Consider the following 25,821-nt stretch of genomic DNA (forward strand, 5'->3'; position numbering starts at 1 on the left):
AGCCGTTCTTTGGCAGGTATACTCTAAGAGGCCTGGCGATGGACTGGAAACCGCCGGCCTGCCCTCAGCTGGTCTCACTGCAGTGTCCCCACACCCCCAGGCCCAGCTTCCTGTCCAGCCGCGTGGCCCTGATTCTAGACACTGACCTGTAGCCGGATGAGCTCTGCCGGCCTCCCACCGGTCTCAAGCTCGTTCCCGCCCCCAGCGCCACTGCCTCCCTGCTGGTTCGCCCGCCTTGGCTCCACTTTGAGAGAACTCCGGAGGGATCAGAAGACCTGGGGGAAGGAGACAGACAACCTGGGGCCTGTGGCCCTCACCTTAGCACCGGGAGTAGGCGTACACTGACCCCGTAGCCACACCAGCCTGCTCAGCGGGGGATGTGAGCTTGTAATGTTCACAGAAGGTGGAGAAGAGGCTCTGACCCCAGCTGGTCTCCTTAGGAAGTGGCCAGGGCAGGGACTCGCCTGGCGCTGGCGTGCATCGCCCCAGCTGAGCCGCAGGGTGTTTGTTGAATGTGGCGACAAAGAGCAGGGACGGAGTCCACCAGCAGGGAGTGCAGGCGACCACTGACAAAGCTCTGCGACACCTGCGGCTCTGGCAATCCGCTCTCTCCTCCGAGGCTCCGGAGAACATTCATATTTTAGGTTCCAGTTAAATATTTACAGAGGGAACAAAGTTTTCCTCAGGAAATCTGTTTGACAATGGGTCTGTCCTGGGCTGTCTGGGCGAAGGCCCTGCATAAGAAACTTCAAAACCACCCGGCCCTCGCAGGGATGAACTGTCGGTCCTGAGGGCAGAGAAGCTGCTGTTTGCTGGGTGAGAGAGCAGTTAGGGTCTGGCCTGGGAGAGGAGCGGGCATCCTGCAGGTGAGCCCTCCTCGAGAGCCCTTGGGGGACACTGCAGAGGGCCGCCAGGCCGGGCCTCCTCGCAGGACAGCCGTGAGGGGCTGCTGGGCTGAGCAGAACGCAGTGCCTGCAGGGCCGGGCGCCCTCCTGCTGCTAAGGATACAGCATGGACAAGGCAGATAGATTGAGCACAGGACGGGTGGTGAGTGAGATGGTGGGAGGTCAGGTGACGCTTAAATGTCAAGGCAATTAGGAGCTGCAGTCAGCTGTGGCAGAGGGAGGAGTCCCCACCTCCCACCACATCCGCCCCTGTGTAGCCACATGCAGCTCCAGGCGCCTCGGAAGAGCCAGGGACTCGCCTGGGCTGCATCACGCACATGGAATCTGGCAGGAACACAGCAGTTAGTTTAAAAAAAAAAAAAAAAGCCTTGGGAATAAAATAAGAAACAGAATATCCTTTCTTGATGGCCAGAGACAGGCAGTATAATTAATTAACTCTGCCTCGCTGGGCGGTGCGAGTACCGCTCATTCTACAAGAGCACCGGCTACTGGACTGTGAGCCACTCTGAACTCTGAGGTCATTACACAGAATGGAATCCTGAAGAAACATGGACATTTTTTATGAAGCATTTTTTAAAAGATGTATTTGAAAGGGAGAGTCACACACCCCCCCACACACAGAGGGAGCGGGAGGGAGGGAGGGAGGGGGAGAGATCTTTTCATCCACAGAGTCACTCCCGACACTACCGGGGGGGCTGGGCCAGGCGGAAGCTAGGAACCAGAAACTCCATCCTGGTCTCATGCTGGGGGCAGGAACCTAGGTACGTGGGCCACCATCTGCTGTCTCCCAGGCACCTGGGCAGGAATCTGGATCAGAAGTAGCGGGGACTCTAACCAGGAAGTCCAGTATGGGGTAGGGCTTAACCCGCTGTGCTGCAATGCCAGCCCTGAGAAATATGGGATTTTATGTAACTCACAGCAGAATAAAGAACAAACGCTACTGCTTTGGCCTTTCAAAGTTGAACAGACCCTTCAAAAAGAAGGCCACGGTTATAAACACTGATGGACTTCTCTCAAAGGGTCTCCACTTTGACTAAAAGTATTAAACTTTTCAACTTAGAGTAATAAAAGATTTCCAGAGAAGTGGGTGCTTGGCACAGCAGTTAAGTTGCTGTGAGAGATGCCCGTATCCCATATCAAAATGCTGGTTCCAGTCTTGGCTACTCTACTTCCAGTTCCAGGTTCCCGCTCATGCACGCCCTGGAGGCAGCAGCTGATAGCTTAAGAAGCTGGGTTCCTGGCCGGTGCTGCGGCTCACTAGGCTAATCCTCCGCCTGCGGCGCCAGCACGCCAAGTTCTAGTCCCAGTTGGGGCGCCGGATTCTGTTCCGGTTGCTCCTCTTCCTGTCCAGCTCTCTGCTGTGGCAGGTAGTGGAGGATGGCCCAGGTGCCTGGGCCCTGCACCCACGTGGGAGGCCAGGAGAAGCACCTGGTTCCTGGTTCCGGATCGGCACAGCACTGATCCCGACTTTAAGTCTTGCTCTAGCCTGCTCAGCCCTGGCTATTGTGAGCATTAGGAGAGCAAACCAGCCGCTGGAAGATCTCTTTCCATCTGACTTTGTGTATGTGTGTGTGTGTGTGTGTGTCTACCTTTCTAATAAAATAAAAATAAATTGTTTTTATTTATTTGACAGATAGAGTTAGACAGTGAGAGAGAGAGAGAGAGAGAGACAGGTCTTCTGTTGGTTCACCCCCCAAATGGCCGCTACGGCCTCAGCTACGTTGATCCGAAGCCAGGAGCCAGGTGCTTCCTCCTGGTTTCCCATGGGGTGCAGGGCCCAAGCACTTGGACCATCCTCCACTGCCTTCCCGGGCCACAGCAGAGAGCTGGCCTGGAAGAGGAGCAGCCGGGACTAGAACTCGGTGCCCACATGGAGTGCCGGCGCCGCAGGTGGAAGATTACCTTACCAAGTGAGCCGCGGCGCCGGCCCAAAAATAAAGACTTTAAATGCATTTATTTGCAGATTCATCCGCTCTGGTCCAAGCTGCATGTTCAGAGTTAAGGGGCCCACCTGCAGTTTGGGAGGGCTGGAAGGAATCTTCCTCTCACACCTTCCTGCACAATGGAAACCAACAAGGGAGGCAGTGGAGCCTGGCCGGGGCAGAGTGAGTGGATATTGAGGGAGGCCCCCAGGGAGGGGGGAGTCCGGGTAGCCTGAGGCAGGGCCCACACCTGAATTCCCTTGGCTTAGGAAGGGGTTGCTCTGACTCCCACTGGCCGCCAGCTGCAGGCCACAGCTGCCCTTGGCCTGGGAGTGAGGGCAGTTTAGGCTGGCATCTGGCGCCAAAGGTGTCACAGGCAAATTAAACTTCTTCAGACTTGTATGGGATACACATCTCTGAAAGTAAACGATATACAAGTTAGAAATCAAGACGCATTGCTTTCTCACCACCTTCTGCTCAGCAGCTGCAATGTCATTGTGCTGCTTCAGAAATCAGCATCCTGGAAACCATCCAGCCCATGAGAATTCTGCTTTCATACAGTAGCAGGAGAAGAGAGAACAAGGCCGTTCGAATGGGTGTTGAATCAGAATCGTCGTGTGGAGCAGGTGTCACAGTGCAGTATGTTCAGCCATGCTGGGATGCTTCCATCTCCTATCAGAACACCTGGAATCAAGTCCCCCCTCTGCTTGCAGTCCAACTTCCTGCTAATGTGCATCCTGGGAGGCGGCAGGTGATGGCCCAGTGCTTGGGTTCCTGCCACCCACATGGGAGACCGGATGGGAGTCTTGGCACCTGGCTTGAGCCTGGCCTAGCCCCAGCTGTTGGGGGCATTTGAAGATGGAATCTCTCTTTTTCTCTCTGTTTCCCTGCCTTTCAAATAAATGCAAATAAATACACTTCAGAATCATCTTCTGGGTGCAGTGCAGTAGGCCTCCCCTTGGGATGCCCACGTCTCATATCTGAGTGCCAGTTGCAGTCCTGGCTACTCCACTCTGAATTTGGCTCCCTCACAATACACCTGAGGAGCAGTGGATAAGATGCCCCGGATGGAGCTCCTGGCTCCTGGCTTCAGCCTGGCCCAGCCCCAGCTGTTGTGGCCATTTGGGGAATGAACCAGCAGATGGAAGATCTCACTTTCATTCTCTGTGTCACTCCGCCTTTCAAATAAATGAGAATCATCTTTTGAGAGACTTGGAGAATAAGAAGATGGGCTGCATTTTATCTATTTGATTTCTCCAAAGAACCGAACTGAGAGATCTGTTCAATAACCTCAGTGAAAGAAAAAGATAAAGATTTTCAAGGACTTATCTTTATTTGTAGTAAGTTATTTGTATTACAAAAGAAACACATATATGTTACAAAAATTAAAAGCTTCACCAAGCTGTAAATGGAAAGCCAAAGTTTCACATAAGCCTACTGCTCTCCAGCAACAAGACAGGGCCCACAGACGCTGCTGTTAGCTTAGAAAGAACAGGGTTTTAAATCGCCAGGAAGACAAAATGGGCTCATGTGGCTTGTGGACAGGGTACCTTTGGCGTCTATTTTGTGCATGTTGCTTCCCTTTCATTGGTAGCTTTAACACTCTCTGTTCATGAGAATATGATACAGCCACTGATCAAAAAATGCAGATGCTTTGCCAGCATTAGTGGATAAAGTAGGAAGGAAAAAAATACTGAGGCCCAGAAAGACACCGGTCATCTGCAGAGAATATGTTGGGGACCCAAATTGTGTTTGGGAGTCAGGCTGCCACAGCAACAGCTTTTGTGAGAGCCCTCATGCTCCACAGTTCCATAGGAAGCCAGTGCTCCTCGCCTGAGTGCCCTCTGCCGGAGTACAGCCACTCTCCTCCTGGTGACCCACAGCCACGCTGCTGCCTCGGCTCTCATCACCACGACTTCACATTTCATTCCAACAAACACAGATGTACTTACTCCTTATGTCTTTGTCATGGGCGGCACCTGCTACCCACACTTGCCCCTGCTCTCCATTAACCTCACCGCAGCAGAGCCCCTGACCCTGAGAGTCCCAAGCAAGCTTCAGGGAGTTTCTGCTGATGGTCAGCCCAAGTGTCTAGCATTTTGTCTTTCTAGGTGAGATCAATATACAGCTAAAGATGCTCTGGGCCGGTCAGAAGCCGTCATCACTGCTATCAAATCCCAGGTCATAGAGAAAATGCTTCCCTGGCTCCTTGCGCAGAGGCGGCTCTGAACGTCCAAGGCTCAGGTCACTGAACCAGCTCATCTGGTGGTCCCCCTGGGAACTGCCCGAAAGCAGGCTGTTGTCTTGGGAAGAGGACCTGTTGAACTGCAAGCAGTTGCCACGTGCTGCCCTCGCTGTCTTTGTGGGCATGACTGTGCCTCTCAAAACAGGATGGACTGGCTTGCTGGGGCTCCTGACACCCTGCAGAGGCAGCACATGAGTAAGGGGTTCCTGCTGCCCCAGGGGGCCACTTTGTGGGACAGAAACTGGAGGCTGAGGACTCTGATATTTAGACTTCAAGGCATGGGTCTCACTTGGGGCCTGTTCCTGCTTCCTGGCTATGGGCCTGCCTCTGCAGGCTCTCCTGGTCTGCTGCCTCATGCCTTTCCCCCTGCTTTCTATAGCCCTGCCTTTCTGTTCTGTCACCACCTGTTCACATGGGTCACTTGAAGACATGCTTTTGGTTTGGTGTTTTGGATAGGCATTCTCAATGCTGGTTGCAAATGTGTTTAAGTCCAGGGATATGAGCTGTGAAGCTCCTTGAGAGACCTGGTCCCTGTCGCCAGGAATCCTGTAGCCTGGGATGTGGGAGCCAGGGTTCTCGGGATGGCTTTTGCTAACACCCTGATTGTTGGAGTGAGGCTGCATTGCTTGGTCCTTTGCACACCCATTGCCTTCACGGGGCTGAGCTCCGGGCAGCGCAGCCTCTTCTTGGGGAGCACCATTCTTGGCCCCCTCACCCCAGACATCAAACTTTCCAGGCTGTGAGGAGCCCCTACTGGGATTCCCCGCACCAGGGAGGCCCTGGGCCTGCCATGGCACTGGGTCCTCAAGGGCATATTGTTCCTGCCCGGTGAAGCTGAGGTTCCGAGCCAGAAGTGGCGACGTCTGAGAAGTGCTGTCTCTCACGTGTCTGGGCACCTGAGGCACTGAGATCCATCTCTTCAGCTCTGCGAGGACACTGGGCACGTTCAGCTGGCCTAGCTGCTCACACAGCTGCTGGAAGTCCTTACTCTGCTGTGCAACTAAAACCTCCAGGTGCTTCAGGTTGGACTTCATTTCCAAAATCTCTGCTTGTTTCTGGGGACAGGCAGTGAGAAAGAGTGTGATGGTAGTACAAGTCAATGCACAGCAGAACATGCGAACAAACCAACGGCTGTATCAGTAGAACAACGGGTGGCCCCTCACATTGTACTTCACAGGCTAAGCTTGGCTACACTGGGGAGCAGGGCCCCATCATGCCAGGGAACCCAGGGGAAGGAAACTAGGCTAAACCCTGGTCTGGCATCCTGGGACTCTGCTGGCCTCTGGTCTCAGCTGAAAATCTGCAATTTTGGAAGTGTCTCTCCGTGTCTAGTAACAAAATCAAAAACTCACTCGAAGAAAGGGGTTGGGGTTTACACTTACAGCTTCAAATTTCTTCTGCAGCTCAAGGATGGCTTGCTCCGTGTTGCCTTTCTCCTGCACTGCCTCAAACACCAGGTCACTCTGGGTCCGTGCAGTCTCCTGTACTGAATACGAAACAACAGTTCACCTCGGGGAGACTATGGGGTGCTCGGCACGCAGTGGTGGGAAGGGAAGAGCTGACATCCACGTGGATCACCCGAGCCTTTCCTGCTCAAGACTATGTCCACTTCACCCAGGGGGCTCCCTCCACAGTTTCTTCTTGCCCTCCCTGAGAAGATCCTGGCCAGGCAGAACCAGTCTTAGCACCTGCTGGCGACCACGGAACCGATCTTGACCTTAGCTTTTTGTCTTGGCCCTGTCATCAGAGCGACCTTTGTGAAATGTATACATCACCATGTCCCCGCTGACACCGTCTCTGCTCCAATGGGATCCCACTGAGCTCTGGACGAAGCCGGCAACTGTAAACTGGCCAACAAGATGAGGCTTTGTTCTCTGAGTAATCTGGGCATGTGCTTCCTCAGCCTGGAGTCCTCCCGCTTCACTCCCCCAGGCACCACCTTAGCCCAGCTAATTCCCAGTCCTTCCTCTGCTCTCGGAAAGCACCATTTCACACCCAGCGCTGGTGTCCTTCTCGCTGCCCTGTCCATGTGTGCTCTAGCATTCTGATGGCGCTTGTTTATTTATCACCTATTTACACTTGAGCCCTAGTGTGCTGACCACCTCAGGACTGATACTGACTTCCCTCTTTTGCCTCAGGAGATCTACACACACACACACACACACACACACACGGACTTATTTACAAACAGGCTGTTGTGATTCTTGCCATCCTCTTGCTAGGCTATAGGTCATGTGAAGATCCTCTTTCATTTATTCAACAAATATTTAAGGAACATCTACTGTGTGTCAGGCACTATTATGATCAAGAAAGATAAAGCCGCCTTGAAAGTATGATCTTATGGGGAAAACAGGTAGTTAATGAGTAATTATACAACTAACTGTTAATGAATTTCAGAAGTTCTCTAGTGGCACTGTGAGTTAAGTTGCTGCGTGGGATGCACACATCCTATGTGGGAGTGCCGGTTCGAGTCCTGGCCCTTCCATTCCTGATCCAGCTTCCTGTTAATGCATCCTGGGTAACAGCAGGTGATGGCTGAAGTGTTTGGGCCCCTGCCACCCACACGGGAGATCTTGATAGAGTTTTAAGTTCCTGACTTTGGGCTGGCCCAGCCCTAGCCGTTGCAGGCATTTGGGAAGTGAACAAGTGGACGGTAGATTTCTCTCTCTCTTTCTGTGTCATGTATTTATAAAAATAAATAAGCATTCTTAAAAATGAGCTCAATAAAAATGGACCTTTAAAATCAGTGGGAAAAAGATGGATTATTGAGTCATGGCATTGAGACAAACTAGTTAGCCATTTATAAATAATTAATCAGAATTTCTACTATAATCCTGCTAAAAATATTAAAGCTCTACAACATGATTTAGTTTAGAAATGATCAGAAGTTCTGTTACTTCTTATTCAGGCATATTTCAGAGTCCTGCAAAAGAGAAAAAAGATTTGTAACAACCAACTCAAAATTCTTTTTCTACCTTGGAAAGGAGCTCTATGAAACAAAGCACAGTTCCTAGTTCCTGGCTTCAACATAGCTCATTCTTGCCGTTGCAGCCATCTGGAGAGTGAACCAGCAGATGGAAATCTCTCTCTCCACTCCCCACCCCTATCATTCAAACTCCCAAATTAACAAGAAAAAAAAAGAAAGAAAGAAAAGAAGAGAAAACATTAATGGGAAACAACAGGAAATGGTAGTGGAGCAGTGGGTATCAGCAACTTTGCACAGGGAGCTTTGGGAGAAGTTGTTAATCGTAGTCTGCCTGAAATTGGGACAAAACTGAACAAATACTTGCTCAGTGCTTTGGAAAATGTGCAGGCAGCTCCTGGCCTCTATTCTCCAGCATCAGGAGATGTAACTGAAATTAGTGCTCTTGCAGAACATAAGGATTTGCCAATAAATGTTCTGAAGATGGTTGGCTAGTCAAGATCATGCTGAAAAACTCTTCAGAACTAGACGAACTAATTCAGAAGAATCCTGTGACACCTAAGTAAAATTTACTGAGAACCAGAAATGGAGTTCCTAAATAAACCCATATGAAACAATTTAAGTCAGCACAGCTAAGTTAGGGCTAGATAGAAGATTTAAAATAACAATTTTAGCCATACCAATGGAAAAACAAACTATTGGTAACACTGCTGCTGGAATAAAATACCTTTTCAGTTTCTAGTTATCGCAGATAAACACAGTCTGCATCTACATCACAATATCCTATGTTTTTTTGGCCAGGCTCTATGGTGTAGTTAAAATATTCAGAACTCATGAAATTGTTATTAAAAACTAGTTATAAAGATAGATAATTCGAGCCGGCGCCGTGGCTCAATAGGCTAATCCTCCACCTTGCGGCGCCGGCACACCGGGTTCTAGTCCCGGTCGGGGCGCCGGATTCTGTCCCGGTTGCCCCTCTTCCAGGCCAGCTCTCTGCTATGGCCAGGGAGTGCAGTGGAGGATGGCCCAGGTGCTTGGGCCCTGCACCCCATGGGAGACCAGGAAAAGCACCTGGATCCTGGCTCCTGCCATCGGATCAGCGCGGTGCGCCGGCTGCAGCGGCGGCCATTGGAGGGTGAACCAACGGCAAAGGAAGACCTTTCTCTCTCTGTCTCTCTCTCTCACTGTCCACTCTGCCTGTCAAAAATAAAAAAAAATAAAAAAAAAAAGATAGATAATTCAAGGATAACATTGTTACTTTAAGCTTTATAGCATATTGTAGCTTGCTTGTATCTATCTCTGCATTTAGGTCAAAATAATGAAAACTACCATTGGAAATAACAGAATATACAGATTTATTATAACATTTGTGTTAGTTATATAGTATCTGGTGAAGAAAGGTACTATATTAATGTTGCAATATACTGTATTTGTTGATGTTATTTTTACACAATGAAGCAATGCTTTTAGCAAAATAAGAAACAATTTAATAATAACACATTCACTTCTTCAATTAAGAAAGTAAGAATATTTTAGAAAGTAAGTTTTCTCCTCCTCTGAACACAATTCCACATGTCAATCAATTAGAAAGAGGTTGTCTACTTATGTGCTGCATCCTGTCCCTAAACTCAGCACTTTTTCAGACATCCATGTAAATATATCTGTAGGAGACAGCACAAGCAGTTATCCTTCCCTAGAAGAGTTCCTAAATAGCAATGTTTCTTAGCAACAATGGACATTACCAACTCTCACAAAAACAAAGAATGGAAAAGGCTAACAGCACTCAATTCTAGATTAAATGTTCAGAAAACATCTGCACGTGGCCCCACACATTCTGTTTTTGTCTCCACAGAAATATATGTTGGGAGTTTTCCCCTTTACTGAGTTTTTGTATTACTTAATAGTATCATATCAAAATCTACCCATTTTTTTTCTTTTTAAAGTTTTTAGTTAGTGGATTGGCATTGTAGCATAGCTGGTTAAGCCACCAACAGGGATGCCATATGGGGCTGGTTCGAGGCCTGGCTGCTTCACTTCTGGTCCAGCTCCCCGCAGATGCACTGGGGAAAGCAATGGAGAATGACCCAAGTGCTTGGGCACCTGCCACCCATGTGAGAGACCTGGATGGAGTTCCAGGCTCTTTGCTTCAGCCTGGCGCAGCCCCAGCTATTGCAGCCATTTGGGGAGTGAACCAGTAGATGGAATATTTCTCTTGCTCTGTCTTTCCCTCTCTCTATGTAACTGCTTTTCAAGTAAATAAATAAGTTAGGGACCTGCTGCTGTGGTGTAGCAGGTTAAGTCGCTGTCTGCTGTGCCATTATCCCATATGGGAACCTGTCTGTGTTCCTGCTCCTCCACTTCCCATCCAGCTCCCTGCTAATATATCTAAGAAAGCAGCAGAAGATGGCCCAAGTCCTTGGGCCCCTCACCCAGGTGGGAGACCCTGAAGAAGATCCTGGCTCCTAGCTTTGGCCTGGGCCAGTCTTTCCTTCTCTCTCTCTGTAACTCTTTCAAATAAACAAATCTTTAAAAAAAAAAAAAAAAAAATTGGTGGCCCATACTGTGGTGTAGTAGGCTAAGCCTCTACCTGTGGTGCCTGCATCCCATATTGGTGTCGGTTCATGTCCCAGCTATTTCTCTTCTGATCCAGCTCTCTGCTATGGTCTGGGAAAGCAGATGGCCCAAGTGCTTGGGCCCCTGCACCTATGTGGGAGACCCAGAAGAAGCTTCTGGCCCCTGGCGCCTGGCTCCTGGCTTTGGATTGGCCCAGCTCTGGCCATTGCAGCCATTTGGGGAGAGAACCAGTGCAGGAAAGATCTTTCTCTCTGTCTCTCCCTCTCTCTGCAACTCTACCTCTCAATAAATAAATAAATAAATAAAATAAAAATAAAAAGTGTTAAAAAATCTTGGCTATGAATACAACCCAAAACAGAAAAAAATAGACATACAATGAAAAAATAATAAAATATTTTCCACACACACCATAGCTCTACTTCCTGGATTAACATCAGCTGCTTTTGGAATTTTGCATTGATAATGTGCTTCTCTGTGTATAAATTATAGATACAAGATGGGTGTGTGCCTGCACACACATGTGCTCCAGAAAACACTTCATTTCTCTTTTGACAATAAACATTTGATATTTTTAGCTTTTATGTAAAAATGACATTTAAATCCATTTCCATATTCTGAACAATGTCTATTTTCCAAGTGCTTGGGCACCTGACACCCATGTGAGACCTGGATGGAGTTCCTGGCTCTTTCTTGGCTTCAGCCTGGCCCAACCCTGGCTGTTGAGGGCATTTCAGGGGTGAAACATAAGATGGAAGATCTCTCTATTTCTCTCCCTCTCTCTCTGTTACTCTGCTATTCAAATGAATACATCTTTTTTAAAATGAAAATTAAGGAACCATCAAGAACAACAGATTAGGATCCCTGTGTCTACTGTAAGCCACATTTGGTTCTAGTCCTCTCTCTGCCTTGATCTTGTATTGTAAACTTGAGCACTTAAATTCTCTTTTCTGGGACTCAAAGGCCACACTTTTGCTGTAATCCTCCTTTTTGTCCTTCACCCAGTTTTAAATGTAGACCAAAACAGAGTGATTTCCTTGGGCACTTACAAATGAGTTATTCTATCACATTGCACATAGGAAGGGTTCTTGATTTGCTTCTGCTCTTTGCCTTATCACATCTTGTGGGGGTAGCAGTCCTAGGATTCCAGAACCAGTTTCTAAACAGATGCACAGTTGCCCTGTGTGTGGGATACCGGGTTGGAAGACAACAGACAGTACAGTGCTTCTTTGCAGACAGATGGGGATTAATTTTCCAGCCACACAGAGGCATTAATTTTTGTAAATCATGAGCAGTCTATTCCATGGCATTTGAATAAGTTGACTTCAATGTGTTTAAAATAAAAAATAAACACAGAGACAAATGCAAACAATTACAGATGCGGAGTCATCAGCTTAGTATTTTGCTGAGAAACTGGTGATTCTAGAGAGATATGTGCCTATGGAGCTCTGTGCATTGGCTCTCTTGTTTACAAGGGCTAGGACAATGGTTTCATATAAATGTAAATCACTAATTGGTGGGAGTAGGGGATTTGACAAGCACAAACTATAATAGAAATTGAGAATGATGTTGCATTTCACTATACCACAGCTCTCAATGAAACCAAGGCAGCAAGAAAAACAGTGGGTAACTGGTGTATTTCTTTTTCTTTTAAAAATGTATTTATTGGGGCTGGCACTAAGCCTCAGCCAGCAGTGCCAGCATCTCATATAGGCACTGGTTCTTGTCCCGGCTACTCCTCTTCCAATCCAGCTCTCTGCTTATGGTCTGGGAAAGCAGTGAAAAATGGGCCCCTGCACCCATGTGGGAAACCTGAAAGAAGCTCCTGGTTCCTGGTTTTGGATCAGCCCATCTCCAGCCACTACAGCCATTTGGAGAATGAGCCAGCGGATGGAAGACCTCTCTCTCTCCCCCTCTGTGTGTCTGTAGCTTTGACTCTCAAATACATGTTTAAAAATTATTTATTGTCATTTTATCTGAAAGGCAGAGAGAGAGACAGAATAATATCTTTATTTCTTCTTAAAAACTTTACTTATTTATTTTAAAGGTAGAGTTACAGAGAAAGAGGGAGATACAGAGAGAGAAATCTTTCATTCACGGGTTCACTCCCCAAATGGCCACATCAGCCAAACTGAAACCAGGAGCCAAGAACTCCATCTGGTACTCCCTAGTGGGTGGCAGGAGCTCAAGAACTCAGGCCATTTTCTGCTGCTTTTCCGGACACATTAGCAGGGATCTAGATTAGGAGCAGAACAGCCAGGATGCAAACTGGTGCTCATATGAAATGCTGATTTCACAGGTGGTGGCTTAACGATGCTGACCCCAGAGAAAGAGATCTTTCATCTGTTGGTGCACTCCCCAAATGTCCACTACAGCCTAGACTGGGCAAGACAAAAGCTAGGAGACTGGAACTCCATCAGAATCTCCTATGTGAGTGGCAAGCAGTCAAGTACTTGAACCATCATCTGCTGCCTCCCAGGCAGCATTAACAGGAAGCTGGATTGGGAGTGGAGGAGCCAGGACTTGAACCAGGCGCTCTGATGTGGGATGCACACATCCCAAGTGGCTTCTGTGCAAATGCTTGCTCCCACTGGAGCACTTCTGTCTCCCAAGGGGGCAGTGTCGCCACAACCTGCACAGCATATCACTCTGGAATACTGCCAATTCACCTGAGGCAGTGAGATGAGAAACTTGGAGAGCTACCTGCCCTGAGGCAGCAGGACGGAGGGTCAATGCTGCACAAAAGGCGTGGGGTGAAGGTCTTGCCACACAGAGGTGGGCTGCATCCCCAGCTCACCCTTCAGGGCTAACCTTATCTATCCACCCTCTCTGAAACATGGAACTTCACCACTGGAAATATGGGTGGAGTCAAAAAGTTCACGGTCACCACTCTCCAGCGCTCTCAGCTGATAACCTCAGACATGAGGCACTCACATGTCTTGGCCACAGTCTCCAAAGAATCCAGAATAGACTGACTTCTTATAGTGAGATGTTCCTCAGACTTTTCCACAGATGTCTGCAACTAAAAACCCCAAAGAAAAGAAAGAATTCAGACTATTGCTTTACTTTACTAACCCGGAGAATTGTCATTAAGTGATAAAAAGCGTAAATAAAGATGGTTATTCTGGAAGCCAGCATTGCAGCATAGTGGGTTAAGCTGCTGCCTGTGATGTCTGCATCTCACATGGGTGCCATTCAAGTCCCAGTTGCTCCACTTCCAATCTAACTCCCCGGTAATGCACCTGGGAAAACAGTGGAAGGTGGTCCGAGTAATTGGGCCTCTGTATCCATGTGGGAGACCTGGATGAAGCCCCTGGCTTCAGCCTGGCCCAGCCCTGGCCATTTGGGGAGTGAACCAGTGGATGGAAAATCTCTCTCTCTCTCTCTCTCTCTCTCTCTCTCTCTCTGTAACTCTCCCTTTCAAATAAATAATCTTTAAAAAAAAAAAAAAAAAAGGATTGCTCTTCTATATGAAGTAAAGCTAGTGAATTCATTTAACTTCTTAAAATGTAAGATGTCAGAGGTCCTTGGAATATAACCATACTTACCTTGTGAATGCTTTCTCTGACATTGGAAACAAAGTTGTATAGAGTCTCACTAGAATGGGAAAGGAAAAAAGAAAGCAAATGCTTGGGACACATTAAAGCAATATGTAACAGAACTGATAGCATAAATCTAGCAGGTTTCTATCGAATTGAGGATCAAAACACTGGTCAGACTTGGAGATTCAAATTTGAGAAACCTTAGTGCTCAATCAGAAGAAAAGAAAAATATAGACATTTTTGTGACCATTTCCAAGGCAAATCACTCTTTTTCTTTTAAAAATCCAGTTTGGGACAGGCATTTGCCTCAACAGTTAAGACACTGTTAGGATGCTATCATTCCATATCAGATTGTCTGGGTTCATGTCCTGGCCATGATTCTTTAAATATATATATATATATACACACACACACATACATATATACATACATACATATATATATATATATACATATTTTTTTGACAGGCAGAGTGGGCAGTGAGAGAGAGAGAGAGAGAGAGAGAAAGGTCTTCCTTTTGCCGTTGGTTCACCCTCCAATGGCCGCCACGGCTGACGCACTGCGGCCAGCGCACTGCGCCGATCCGAAGGCAGGAGCCAGGTGCTTCTCCTGGTCTCCCATGGGGTGCAGGGCCCAAGCACTTGGGCCATCCTCCACTGCACTCCCGGGCCAGAGCAGAGAGCTAGCCTGGAAGAGGGGCAACCGGGACAGAATCTGTCGCCCCGACCGGGACTAGAACCTGCTATGCCGGCGCCGCAAGGCGGAGGATTAGCCTAGTGAGCCTCGGCACCGGCCATACATATATGTTATTTGAAAGGCAGAGTTACAGAGAGACAGAGACAGAGATCCTCCATCAGCTGGTTTACCCCTCAAATGGCTGCAGAGGCTGGAGCTGAGTCAGACCAAAGCCAGGAGCTTTTACCAGGTTTCTTATGTGGGTGCAGGGGCCCAAGCACTTGGTCCATCTTCTGCTGCTTTCCCTGGTACAGAAGCAGGGAGCTGGATTGGAAGTGGAGCAGCCAGGAATCTAACCAGCATATAGGATGCCAGTGCTGCAGGCAGCAGCTTAACCTGCTATGCCACAGTGCTGGCCCTTGGTTATGCTTCTGAATCTTGTTAAATGTGCATCCTGGAGCCCATGCTGTGGCACAGCGAGTTAAAGCCCTGGCCTGCAATGCCGGCCTCCCATGTGGCCACCGGTTCGAGTCCCAGCTGCTCCACTTCTGATTTTGCTCTCTGCTATGGCCTGGGGAAGCAGAAGATGACTGAAGTCCTTGGGCCCATGCACCCTCATGGGAGACCCAGAGGAAGCTCCTGGCTCCTGGCTTCGGATCGGCCCAACTCCAGCCATTGCAGCCATTTGAGGAGTGAACCAGTGCAGGAAAGACCTTTCTCTCTGTCTCTCCCTCTCTCTTTCTGTAACTCTACCTCTCAAATTAATAAAACCTTAAAAAAGAATTGATCTGACCGGCGCCACGGCTCACTAGGCTAATCCTCCGCCTTGCGGCGCCGGCACACCAGGTTCTAGTCCCGGTCGGGGTGACGGATTCTGTCCCGGTTGCCCCTCTTCCAGGCCAGCTCTCTGCTGTGGCCAGGGAGTGCAGTGGAGGATGGCCCAAGTACTTGGGCCCTGCACCCCATGGGAGACCAGGATAAGTACCTGGCTCCTGCCATCGGATCAGCGCGGTGCACCGGCTGCAGCGCGCTGGCCACAGCGGCCATTGGAGGGTGAACCAACGGCAAAAGGAAAACCTTTCTCTCTGTCTCTCTCTCTCTCTCACTGTCCACTCTGCCTGTTGGAAAAAAAAAAAAAAAAAAAAAAGAAGAAGAAGAAAAAGAATTGATCTATGTAACTGTTTTTTAAATATATATAATAAATAAAATCAATTTTGCATGTTAAATTGTAGCAATTCAAGTGGTTACCAGGTTGGAAAACGATCAGTTTTTATTTTTTATGGCAATATTGACTTCAGAAGGTAGTGGCTTTTTTCTGGTAGTCCAAAATTCCTGGTCTCGGCCGGTGCCACGGCTCAATAGGCTAATCCTCCACCTAGTGGCGCTGGCACACCAGGTTCTAGTCCCGGTTGGGGCAACAGATTCTGTCCCGGTTGCCCCTCTTCCAGGCTAGCTCTCTGCTGTGGCCCAGGAGTGCAGAGGAGGATGGCCCAAGTGCTTGGGCCCTGCAACCACATGGGAGACCAGGATAAGCACCTGGCTCCTGCTTCGGATCAGCGCGGTGTGCCGGCCGAAGCGCGCCAGCCGTGGCGGCCATTGGAGGGTGAACCAACGGCAAAAGGAAGACCTTTCTCTCTGTCTCTCTCTCTCTCTCTCACTGTCCACTCTGCCTGTCAAAAAAAAAAAAAAAATTCCTGGTCACATCTGTGAGAAGTAAATATTTGGTTTTATTTTTTAAAGATTTATTTACTTATTTGAAAGTCAGAGTTACACAGAGAAGGAGAGACAGACAGAGAGAGAGGGAGAGAGGTCTTCCATCTGTCGGTTCACTCCCCAATTGGCTGTGATCCGGAGCCAGGAGCCAGGAGCCAGAAGCTTCTTCCAGGTCTCCCACGTGGGTGCAGGGGCCCAATGACTTGGGCCATCTTCTACTGCTTTCCCAGGCCATAGCAGAGAGCTGTGGAACAGCCGGGACTTGAACCGCTGTCCATATGGGATGCCGGCACTGCAGGCGGTGGCTTTACCTGCTACGCCACAGCACTGGCCCCCTGGTTCCTTTTCAAAGTAAGGTGTTCAGCTGTGAGTAGACAACTAGCTAGCATAAGAGCTTACAGATGTGCGGGAAGTTGCAAATAGTTAGCTAGCAAAACAGCTAGGTTAAATACACCTGAAAAGTTCTTAGGCAAACAAGTTGTTGGGAGCAGCCAAAACAGCTGATGCAAATACCGTGAAGATTGTAACCCGGTGGAACTCAGCCAATGAGGAACTGGGGGAGGGACCTGAGTCCTAGGGAATAAATTTCTTCATGATCCTGCACCTGGTTTGCCTGCCTACTTACCAGACACTTTACCTTGCAAGACTGCTAATAGAAAAGTCTCACTTTGGCTGTTCTTCCTGAGTGAGGCCATTTCTCACAACATCTTAGTATTACTATTGTTTTGACTATAAAATATCTAAGTGCTGGTTAGAATCTTGGCTACTCTGCTTCTGAGCCAGCTCTCTGCTAACATGCCTGGGAAGCAGCGAGTGATGGCTGAAGTACTTGAGTCTTTGCTACAAAGGTAGGAGACCCAGATGGATTTCCTGGCTGTTGTGGACATTTGGGGAGTGAATGATCTCTCTCTCTCTCTTTATGTGTGTGTGTCTGTCTGTCTGTGTGTGTTCTGTGTGTCTGTCTGTCTGTCTATGCCTCTCTGCCTTATAAATAAATGAAAAAATTAAAATTATATACATAATCACACAAACTAATGAGAATATATGCAAAATTCAGGGTATAGCTCTAAAAATACCAATACTTCAAAGGGAGAAAATCATAATTTAAGAATTTATGCATTTGGAGCCAGTGCTGTGGTGTTGCAGGTAAAGCCACTGCTTGTGGCACCAGCATCCCACATGGGCGCCTCTTTGAGTCCTGGCTGCTCCACTTCTGGTTCAGCTCCCTGCTAATGTGGCTGGGAAAGCAGCTGAGGATGTTCAAAGCCCATAGGCCCCTGTGCCTACGTGGGAGACCTAGAAGAAGTTCCTGGCTTCAGAAGGGCCCAGCCCCAGACATTGCGGTCATTTGGAGAGTGAACCAATGGATGAAAGATCTTTCTCTGTCTCTCCTTCTCTGTCTCTGTGACTTTGCCTTTCAAATAAACATATAAATCTTAAAAAAAAGATTTTATGCATTATATTCTTGACCCTAAAATAAATAATGTTGTTTAACTTCCTAATCCCAATGAACTGAAAAGTAACTAAATTAGAGGGCAAAATTTAAAAAAATTATAAGTGAATAAAATTTATTTCATATATACAGACTCAGGAGCATAGTGATACTTCCCACTGTACCCTCCCTCCCACTCTCACTCCTTCCTCTTTTTTTTTGACAGGCAGAGTTAGAGAGAGAGAGAAAGGTCTTCATTTTTTCCGTTGGTTCACCCTGCAAATGGCAGCCACAGCCGGCGCGCTTGCGCAGATCCGAAGCCAGGAGCCAGGTGCTTCCTCCTGGTCTCCCACACAGGTGCAGGGTCCAAGACACTTGGGCCATCCTCCACTGCCTTCCCAGGCCACAGCAGAGAGCTGGACTAGAAGAGGAGCAACCGGAACAGAATCTGGCGCCCCAACCGGGACTAGAACCCGGGGTGCTGGCGCCGCAGGCGGAGGATTAGCCAAGTGAGCCACGGCTCCGGCCCGGTAGGATTTCTTGGCATTTGAAATAATAAATCTTTGTCTCTATCCATACTACACACACACACGCACGCACACATGCACACATATACATTCTATTCTGTTTCAGTGGAGAACCATTGCTAACATATGGCATTATGCTGAAGTTCAGTTATTTGCTTATTCACACTCTATTTTGTGTTTTCTTCAGAAGAGATGCGGTGTCTCAATTACTTGAAAGGTTTGCATACCTGTCACATTTATCTTTTGCTGTTTTCTTTTTTTCCTCAAACTGTTCCAAGAGGCCTTTTGATTTTCCAACTGGCAAAGGAAGAGGAAATAAATCTCCATCTTTTGCATTGCCTCCAAACAGCTGGGGTTTTGTCTGGTACTTTGTAAAAATACTAGGTTCACTCTGTTAAGTAATAACAATAAAAATATAGCATTTCACAGATAAAGATATAGCATTCACTGTTTTCTGTATAATAGTAAAATTTAAGCACAAACAATGTTAAATACAGTATGTAATTTTTTTTTATTTTTTGTATATACAAAAAAGCTACTCTTCTTATCCATATAAGTTCTGCCTTACCAGCCCTAGAGATATTTAAAACGTCAGCAAAACAGCTTAAAATCACCTTCATAAATTTAAAGATAACAAAATTATGATGTATTTGAGATGATGCGTTAAAATTTTCACATGGGCTGGCATTGTGGCATAGTGGGTGAAGCCACTCCTGCTACACCAGAGTCCCATATGGATGCCAGTTCAAGTCCAAGCTGCTCTGCCTCTGATCCAGCTCCCTGCTAAATGCACCTGGGAAAGCACTGGAAGATAGCTCAAGCGCTTGGGCCCCTGTATCCATGTGAGTGGCCAACAAGAAGCTCTTGGCTTCTGCCTGACCCAGCTCTAGATGTTGGAGTCATTTGGGGAGTAAACCAGTGGATGAAAGGTCCCTCTCTCTCTTTCTCTTCCTCTCTCTATCTGACTCTGGCTTTCAAATAAGTCTTTTTTTTTCTTTTTTTTTCCGACAGGCAGAGTGGACAGTGAGAGAGAGAGAGAGACAGAGAGAAAGGTCTTCCTTTGCCGTTGGTTCACCCTCCAATGGCTACTGCAGCTGGCGTGCTGCAGCCGGCGCACCGCGCTGATCCGATGGCAGGAGCCAGGTACTTATCCTGGTCTCCCATGGGGTGCAGGGCCCAAGCACTTGGGCCATCCTCCTCTGCACTCCCTGGCCACAGCAGAGAGCTGGCCTGGAAGAGGGGCAACCGGGACAGAATCCATTGCCCCAACGGGGACTAGAACCCGGTGTGCCGGCTCCGCAAGGCGGAGGATTAGCCTAGTGAGCCGCGGCGCCGGCCTGGTTCACTTTTCAAATGCCTACTGCAGTTGGGGCTAGGCCAGGCTAAAGTCAGGAGCCTGGTTCTCTCTGCGTCTCCCAATTAGGTGGCAGGGAATCCAAATATTTGAATGATTACCTGTTGCCTCTCAGGGAGCCCATTAGCAGAAAGCTGGATTGGAAACAGAGGCAAGACTCAATCCTAAGCACTCTGATACGTGATTCAATTTTCCCAAGCAATAGTTTAACTGGCTGCACCACAGCGCCCACCTCCCAAAAATTTTTAAGAGATATTTATTTATTTATTTATTTGAGAGGTAGAGTTACAGACAGAGGGAGAGAGGTCCTCCATTTGCTGGTTCACTCCCCAAATGGCTGCAATGGCTGGAGCTAGGCCAGTCCAAAGCCAGGAGCAAGGACCTTCTTCTGGGTCTCCCATGCAGGTGCAGGAGCCCTAGGACTTGGGCCATCTACTGCTTTCCCAGGCCAAAGCACAGAGTTGGATTGGAAATGGAGAAGCTGGGACTTGAACTGGTGCCCACATGGGATGCTGGCACTAGCAGCTTTACTCACTATGCCACAGCACCAGCCCCACCAAATTTTTTAAAGAAAAAGATATAATCCCCTGCACAAACTAAAAAATAAGTAAATAAAAATTTTAAAATGTATTTTACTTTTTTCCTATTTTATGAAAATTCTTTTTTCTTATGAAATTTTTGCAAATAATAGTATGACCAGTCTTGGGAAATGTCATGAAATATTTGCCTCACCATAGGAATGGTCAAGGGGTTGACACTTTCTATGTTGCTCTAGTATTAGAAGAAACTGAAATACAAGTATTTTTTCCACTTCAGAAATGAGTCATCAATAAAGAACAAATCCATTTAAGAGAATAATCTTTAGAGATGCACAGTTCTCAAAAATATTCCAACAGAGTGATCATTTTCATAGCTTATATCCACAATGACTATAAATACATGTAGAAAAATTCTGGAAATCAGACTTACATCCAAAGAATTCTGTTGTGATTGTTTTTGCTGTCTTAAGTGTGCACCAAAGTCCAAAGGTGCTGACAGAGTCTCTGAATTTTCTGGACAGAATTGAGATCCGAAGAGGAATTGCGAATCACTGAGACTGGAATAATCAGTCTGATTATTATTCGAGACAGATGCTTTAGTATTTCTGGAATTAAACAAGTGTATCAGTTGAACAAAATTCCGAACACATGAAATCATCATTCACAACTATTCATTTTAAAATATTCTGTTTTTCATTAACACATGTACACAGAAATAATTCCTTTTCTAAATGTTAAAAGTAATTAGATAGCACATTAGTACATATTCTAAGCCAAAGGAAGTTTCATTTTATAAAAACAAAAAATCTGTTTATAAATTGGTACAAGCAAAAATACTATTAATAAAACAAAAGAAACTTAATAGTTCAGCATAGAGAAGGACAATTATTTTCACTCATAGGTAATGGACTGCATGCATGTATTATAATATGGGTTGTATAATCACTGCTCAAAATAGTTCTCTGACTTTGCTCTTGGGACAAAGAGAATAATTAGCTGGGTTTAAAAAACCCAGATCTGTAAGCCTATTGAAATTATGTAGGATTTATGTCTTAAAGCTGTGATCTGGAATTAAAGATATTTTCCCTACTCTTTTTGACTTCTAAGCACCTTTTTCTTATTGAGAAATAAAGAGAATAATGCTCTAGGTCTTGAGAAATGAATAACTTGCTTCAGGAAGGGTATAGGAAGGAAAGAGACAAGAGATGACACTATGATAAAAACATAACCAAAGCAATTAGAAATCCCTTAAATATTCACCACTTCTGGAACATACCTACCAAGTTGGCAATGGCTGCTTATTTCAGGCTGGTGAATACCAATTTAAGTACTTCAGTGCAGTAGTAGCAGGAACAATATCTCCATGAGCCTTGTGGTCACTAAAGAGGCTTTAAAATCACAGTGCCTACAAATTACCCTACACAATTAAACATGAATCTTAACGTTGTCTTGACTTTGTTCCTTGCTATTTGAATAGAAGCCACCCAAACTGAAATAAATTTCCAGAAGGTGGACCATTTGTGACCCTCAGAGGACAAGTCTCTAGATAACAGTGTTTGATAACAAAGTCATTCTTCAGCTAACACACAAATCTGAATTGACATAACTTTTATAATCAAAAAATGAAAAGAAGGAAAAAGACAAGCAAGGGAAGGTGTAGTAGTAACAGAGGAAAGAAAGAGAAGAGACTGTATGGGGTACCTCTATTACTATAACCTGATAGGAAGAGATTCTCTTATGAAATCATGGGTTCTTACAAGTATCAGAGAATACAACCAGAAAACTTACCCAGAACCTGAAGGAATACTGAGCATTTCTTTGATATTCCAGACATTAAAATTCATTCTTTATGATTATTCCCTATTAGAACAGAGGAAAATTAAGAAGGTTAATATAGGGGCCAGTGTCACGGATGCTGGCATCCCATATGAAGTGCTGGTTCCAGTCCCAATTGCTTCACTTCTAATCCAGCTCCTGCTAACATGCCCGGGAAAGCAGCAGAAGATGGTTTAGGTCCTTGGGCCCCTGAACCCATGTGGAAGACCCAAATGAAGCTACTGGCTTTGGCCAGGCCTGGCCATGGCCCTTGTGGCCATTTGGGGAATGAACTAGCAGATGGGAGACACCTCCCTATCTCTTTCTCTCTCTAACTTTGCCTTTCAAACAAATTAAATAATTAATAAAAAGGTTAATATAGTGTATTTTCCCCAAAGATTACTAATGTTTATTTTATGTAAATAAGGACATTTCAGGAGTGACATTTATATCCCATTGGTGAAATTTCCATTACCTCTGTGTCAAAAATAGGTATTTCTGTAATTAAATTATATGCAAATCCTCATTCATCTAAATACCAGGGAAAGGCCAAAGTCATCTATGAAACAAAAAATTGACCTTCCTTCCTCTTTGACCTTTATCTTTTGCCACCCTATTAGTAATCTGCTTTTATGACAGGACCAATAAACTCCATCCTTATTTGCCTGACACAATGAATGACTTAATTAATTTATTATTTTTTTTGACAGGCAGAGTGGACAGTGAGAGAGAGAGACAGAGAGAGAAAGGTCTTCCTTTGCCGTTGGTTCACCCTCCAATGGCCGCCACAGCGGGCATGCTGTGGCTGGCGCACCGCACTGATCTGATGGCAGGAGCCAGGTACTTATCCTGGTCTCCCATGGGGTGCAGGGCCCAAGCATTTGGGCCATCCTCCACTGCACTCCCGGGCCACAGCAGAGAGCTGGCCTGGAAGAGGGGCAACCGGGACAGAATCCGTCGCCCCGACCGGGACTAGAACCTGGTGTGCCGGCGCCGCAAGGCGGAGGATTAGCCTAGTGAGCCGTGGCGCCGGCCCCAATCTATTACTTCTAAGATTAGTTCTTGGGGTTGGTGTTATGCAGCTTGTGACATCCATATCCCATACTGGAATGCCAGTTTAAGTGACAGCTATTTCATTTCCTGACTCCAGATTTGCCCAGACTTGGCTGTTGCAGCCATTTGGAGAGTGAACCAGTAGATGGAAGATCTATCAGATTTTATGCTAACATTGTGTTATCAGAAAATATGATTCCCATATGTATGGTGGAATAATTACATCAAACATCAAATACTGTCCCAACACAGACCTAGATAAAATGAAACACAAGTTCTGAATAGATATTTCAATGTACTTTACAAAAAAAATATTTATTTGAAAGGTGGAGTAAGAAAGGCAGAGGCAGAGAGAGAGAGAGATGTTTCTTCCAGTGCTTTACTCCCCAGATGGCTGAAATGGCTGGAGCTGGGCTGATCTGAAGCCAGGAGCTTCTTTCAGGTCTCTCATGCCAGTCCAGGGGCTCAAGGATTTGGGCCATCTCCTACTGCTTTCCTAGGCCATAGTGAAGAGCTGGATTGGGAGTGGAACAGCTGGGTCTCAAACATGGGCCCACATGGCAGCACTACAGATGGAGGCTTTACCCACTACACCACAGCCCTAGCCCTTCAATGTACTTTTTGTATGATTTAATCTTGTTTAAAGAAATCAGCACATGAAAATTTTCTAGAAACACAGATGCATTTGGGTTGTTTACATTTTTATTAATTGTAAGACAAATAGAACTCCCATTTGTTGGTTCAGTCCTCCAGTGCCTGAAACAGGGTTGAAGCCAGGAGTGGGGAACATAATCTATGTCTTTCTACTTGTAGGAACCCAATTATGTGAGCTATCACTTGTGGGGAGCAACTCGGACTAGACTAAGTTACTGGAATTAAGACTTATTCTATACATCTGCTCTCCCACAATATGGCGCTGGGAGAGGAGTAAAAACAACTTTTACACAGCTGCCTCCAGTTCAACCAGTAACCTGCAGGAGCTGATCCTGCTCCTGATTGGAGGAGAGCAGCGTACTCGGCATGTGGGTAGCAGAGTTGGGATTGGTGGAAGAGGACTATAAAGGAGGAGAGAGACAACATGCACCAGGAACATCTATCTGAAGGAACACCTGAGCAGCCCCCGAGAGAGCCGGCCGGTGGTGTGCCGCTCCCCCTCGGAAGTGGGGAAAGTGGCAGGGGGAACCGCCCTTCCACGGAGGTGGAGGGGTCGGTAGCCAACCCAGGAAGAACCAGCAGCAAACCCGGGGAGGGCCGAGCAGATGAAAGAACAGCGCAGGGTCCTGTGTCGTTCCTCCGCGAAGAGGGGGAGCGACAATCACTCAGCTCCCAGGGTCTGCATTGGCAAGAGGATGGAGTCGGGAGCCAGGGCTGGGAATAGAACCCAGGCATTTTGATGTAGGACATGGGTTTTCTCCCTTCCATTCCTTTCCCTTCCCTTCCCCTTTTATTTGAAAAGCTGAAAGGCAGAGGTGACAGGGAAAGAGGCAGAGACAAAGAGATCTTCCATCTGCTAGTTCATTCCTCAAATGGCTGCAACAGCCGGGATTGGGGTTAGGCCAGGCAGAATCCAGGACCCTTGAACTCTACCCATGCCTCCAACATGGGTAGCAGGGGTCCAAGCACTTGAGCCGCCATCTTCTGCTTTCCCGGGCATGTTAGTGGGAAGCCAGATCAGAAGCAGAGCAGCTAGGACTCAAACTGGCTCTCCAATATGGGATGCCAGTGTCTCAGGCAGAAGCTTAAACTGTAGTGCCCCAATGCTGGCTCCAACGTGGGTGTCTTAATCACTAGGCTAAATATCCACTCCCAGCATTTTGGTCTTTATAACCACTTGTTTTGCTTGGGTCCCTGCACCCATGTGGGAGACCCAGAAAAAGCTAGCTTTGGATCAGCCCAGCTCTGGCCATCACAACCATTTGGGGAGTAACTGCCTTTCAAATAAGTGAATGAATCTTTAAAAAACAAACAAGAAAAAAGGAAATAAAACTGCAGAGCAAAATTTCTCATGGACATACATGAAAAGTCCTCAACAAAATAGAGGTAGCATTTGTCTTACCAGTTAGAATGCCAGTTAAGATAACCATGTCCCGTATTGGAGTGCCTGAGTTTGATTTCCAGCTCTATCCATTCCACCTTCCTGCAATGCAGACCCTGGTATGCAGTGGTGATGGCTAAAATAGTTGGGTCCTTGAAACTTACATAAGAGACCTGGATTGAGTTCCTGGCTCATGTGCTTGGCCTGACACAATCTTGGCCACTGCAGGCTTGAGGTGAGCTAACAGTGTATGGGAGCTCTTTGTGTGTGTTTCTCTTTCTACCTTCCAAATGAAAATGAAAATAACTTTAAGAAATGCAATTAATGTAATCCATTGCACCAATAGGCTACAGAAGAAAAATCACATGATCTTACAAAGAGATTCAGATAATGCGTTTTACAAAATCCAATACCTATTAAAGATAAAGACCCTCAGCAACCTAGGAATGCACGTGAACTTGCTCATCTCATAAAGAATATATACAGGGGCTGGTGCAGTGGCACAGCAGGTTAATTCTCTGCCTGCAGCGCTGGCATCCTGGATGGGCGCCAGTTCGAGTCCCAGTTGCT

The 25,821-nt window shown here is 46.8% G+C and overlaps 1 protein-coding gene across 1 annotated transcript in view; it reads right to left on the bottom strand.

Moving 5' to 3' along the window:
* Positions 1-4,831: 4,831 nt before the first annotated feature.
* IHO1 (interactor of HORMAD1 1) overlaps positions 4,832-25,821 on the bottom strand; it is a 32,180-nt gene continuing 11,190 nt past the window's right edge. The window contains exons 2-8 of the mRNA XM_017343815.3: positions 22,137-22,208; positions 20,779-20,953; positions 18,683-18,846; positions 14,115-14,163; positions 13,501-13,588; positions 6,455-6,558; positions 4,832-6,127 (exon numbers count right to left, since the gene is read on the bottom strand). Coding sequence (XP_017199304.1) covers positions 4,976-6,127; positions 6,455-6,558; positions 13,501-13,588; positions 14,115-14,163; positions 18,683-18,846; positions 20,779-20,953; positions 22,137-22,192 — 1,788 coding nt within the window. The 5' untranslated portion in view covers positions 22,193-22,208 and the 3' untranslated portion in view covers positions 4,832-4,975. The remainder of the gene's footprint in view (positions 6,128-6,454; positions 6,559-13,500; positions 13,589-14,114; positions 14,164-18,682; positions 18,847-20,778; positions 20,954-22,136; positions 22,209-25,821) is intronic.

This window comes from Oryctolagus cuniculus, chromosome 10 (genome assembly GCF_964237555.1).
Source record: "Oryctolagus cuniculus chromosome 10, mOryCun1.1, whole genome shotgun sequence".
Classification (NCBI taxonomy): Eukaryota; Metazoa; Chordata; class Mammalia; order Lagomorpha; family Leporidae; genus Oryctolagus; species Oryctolagus cuniculus.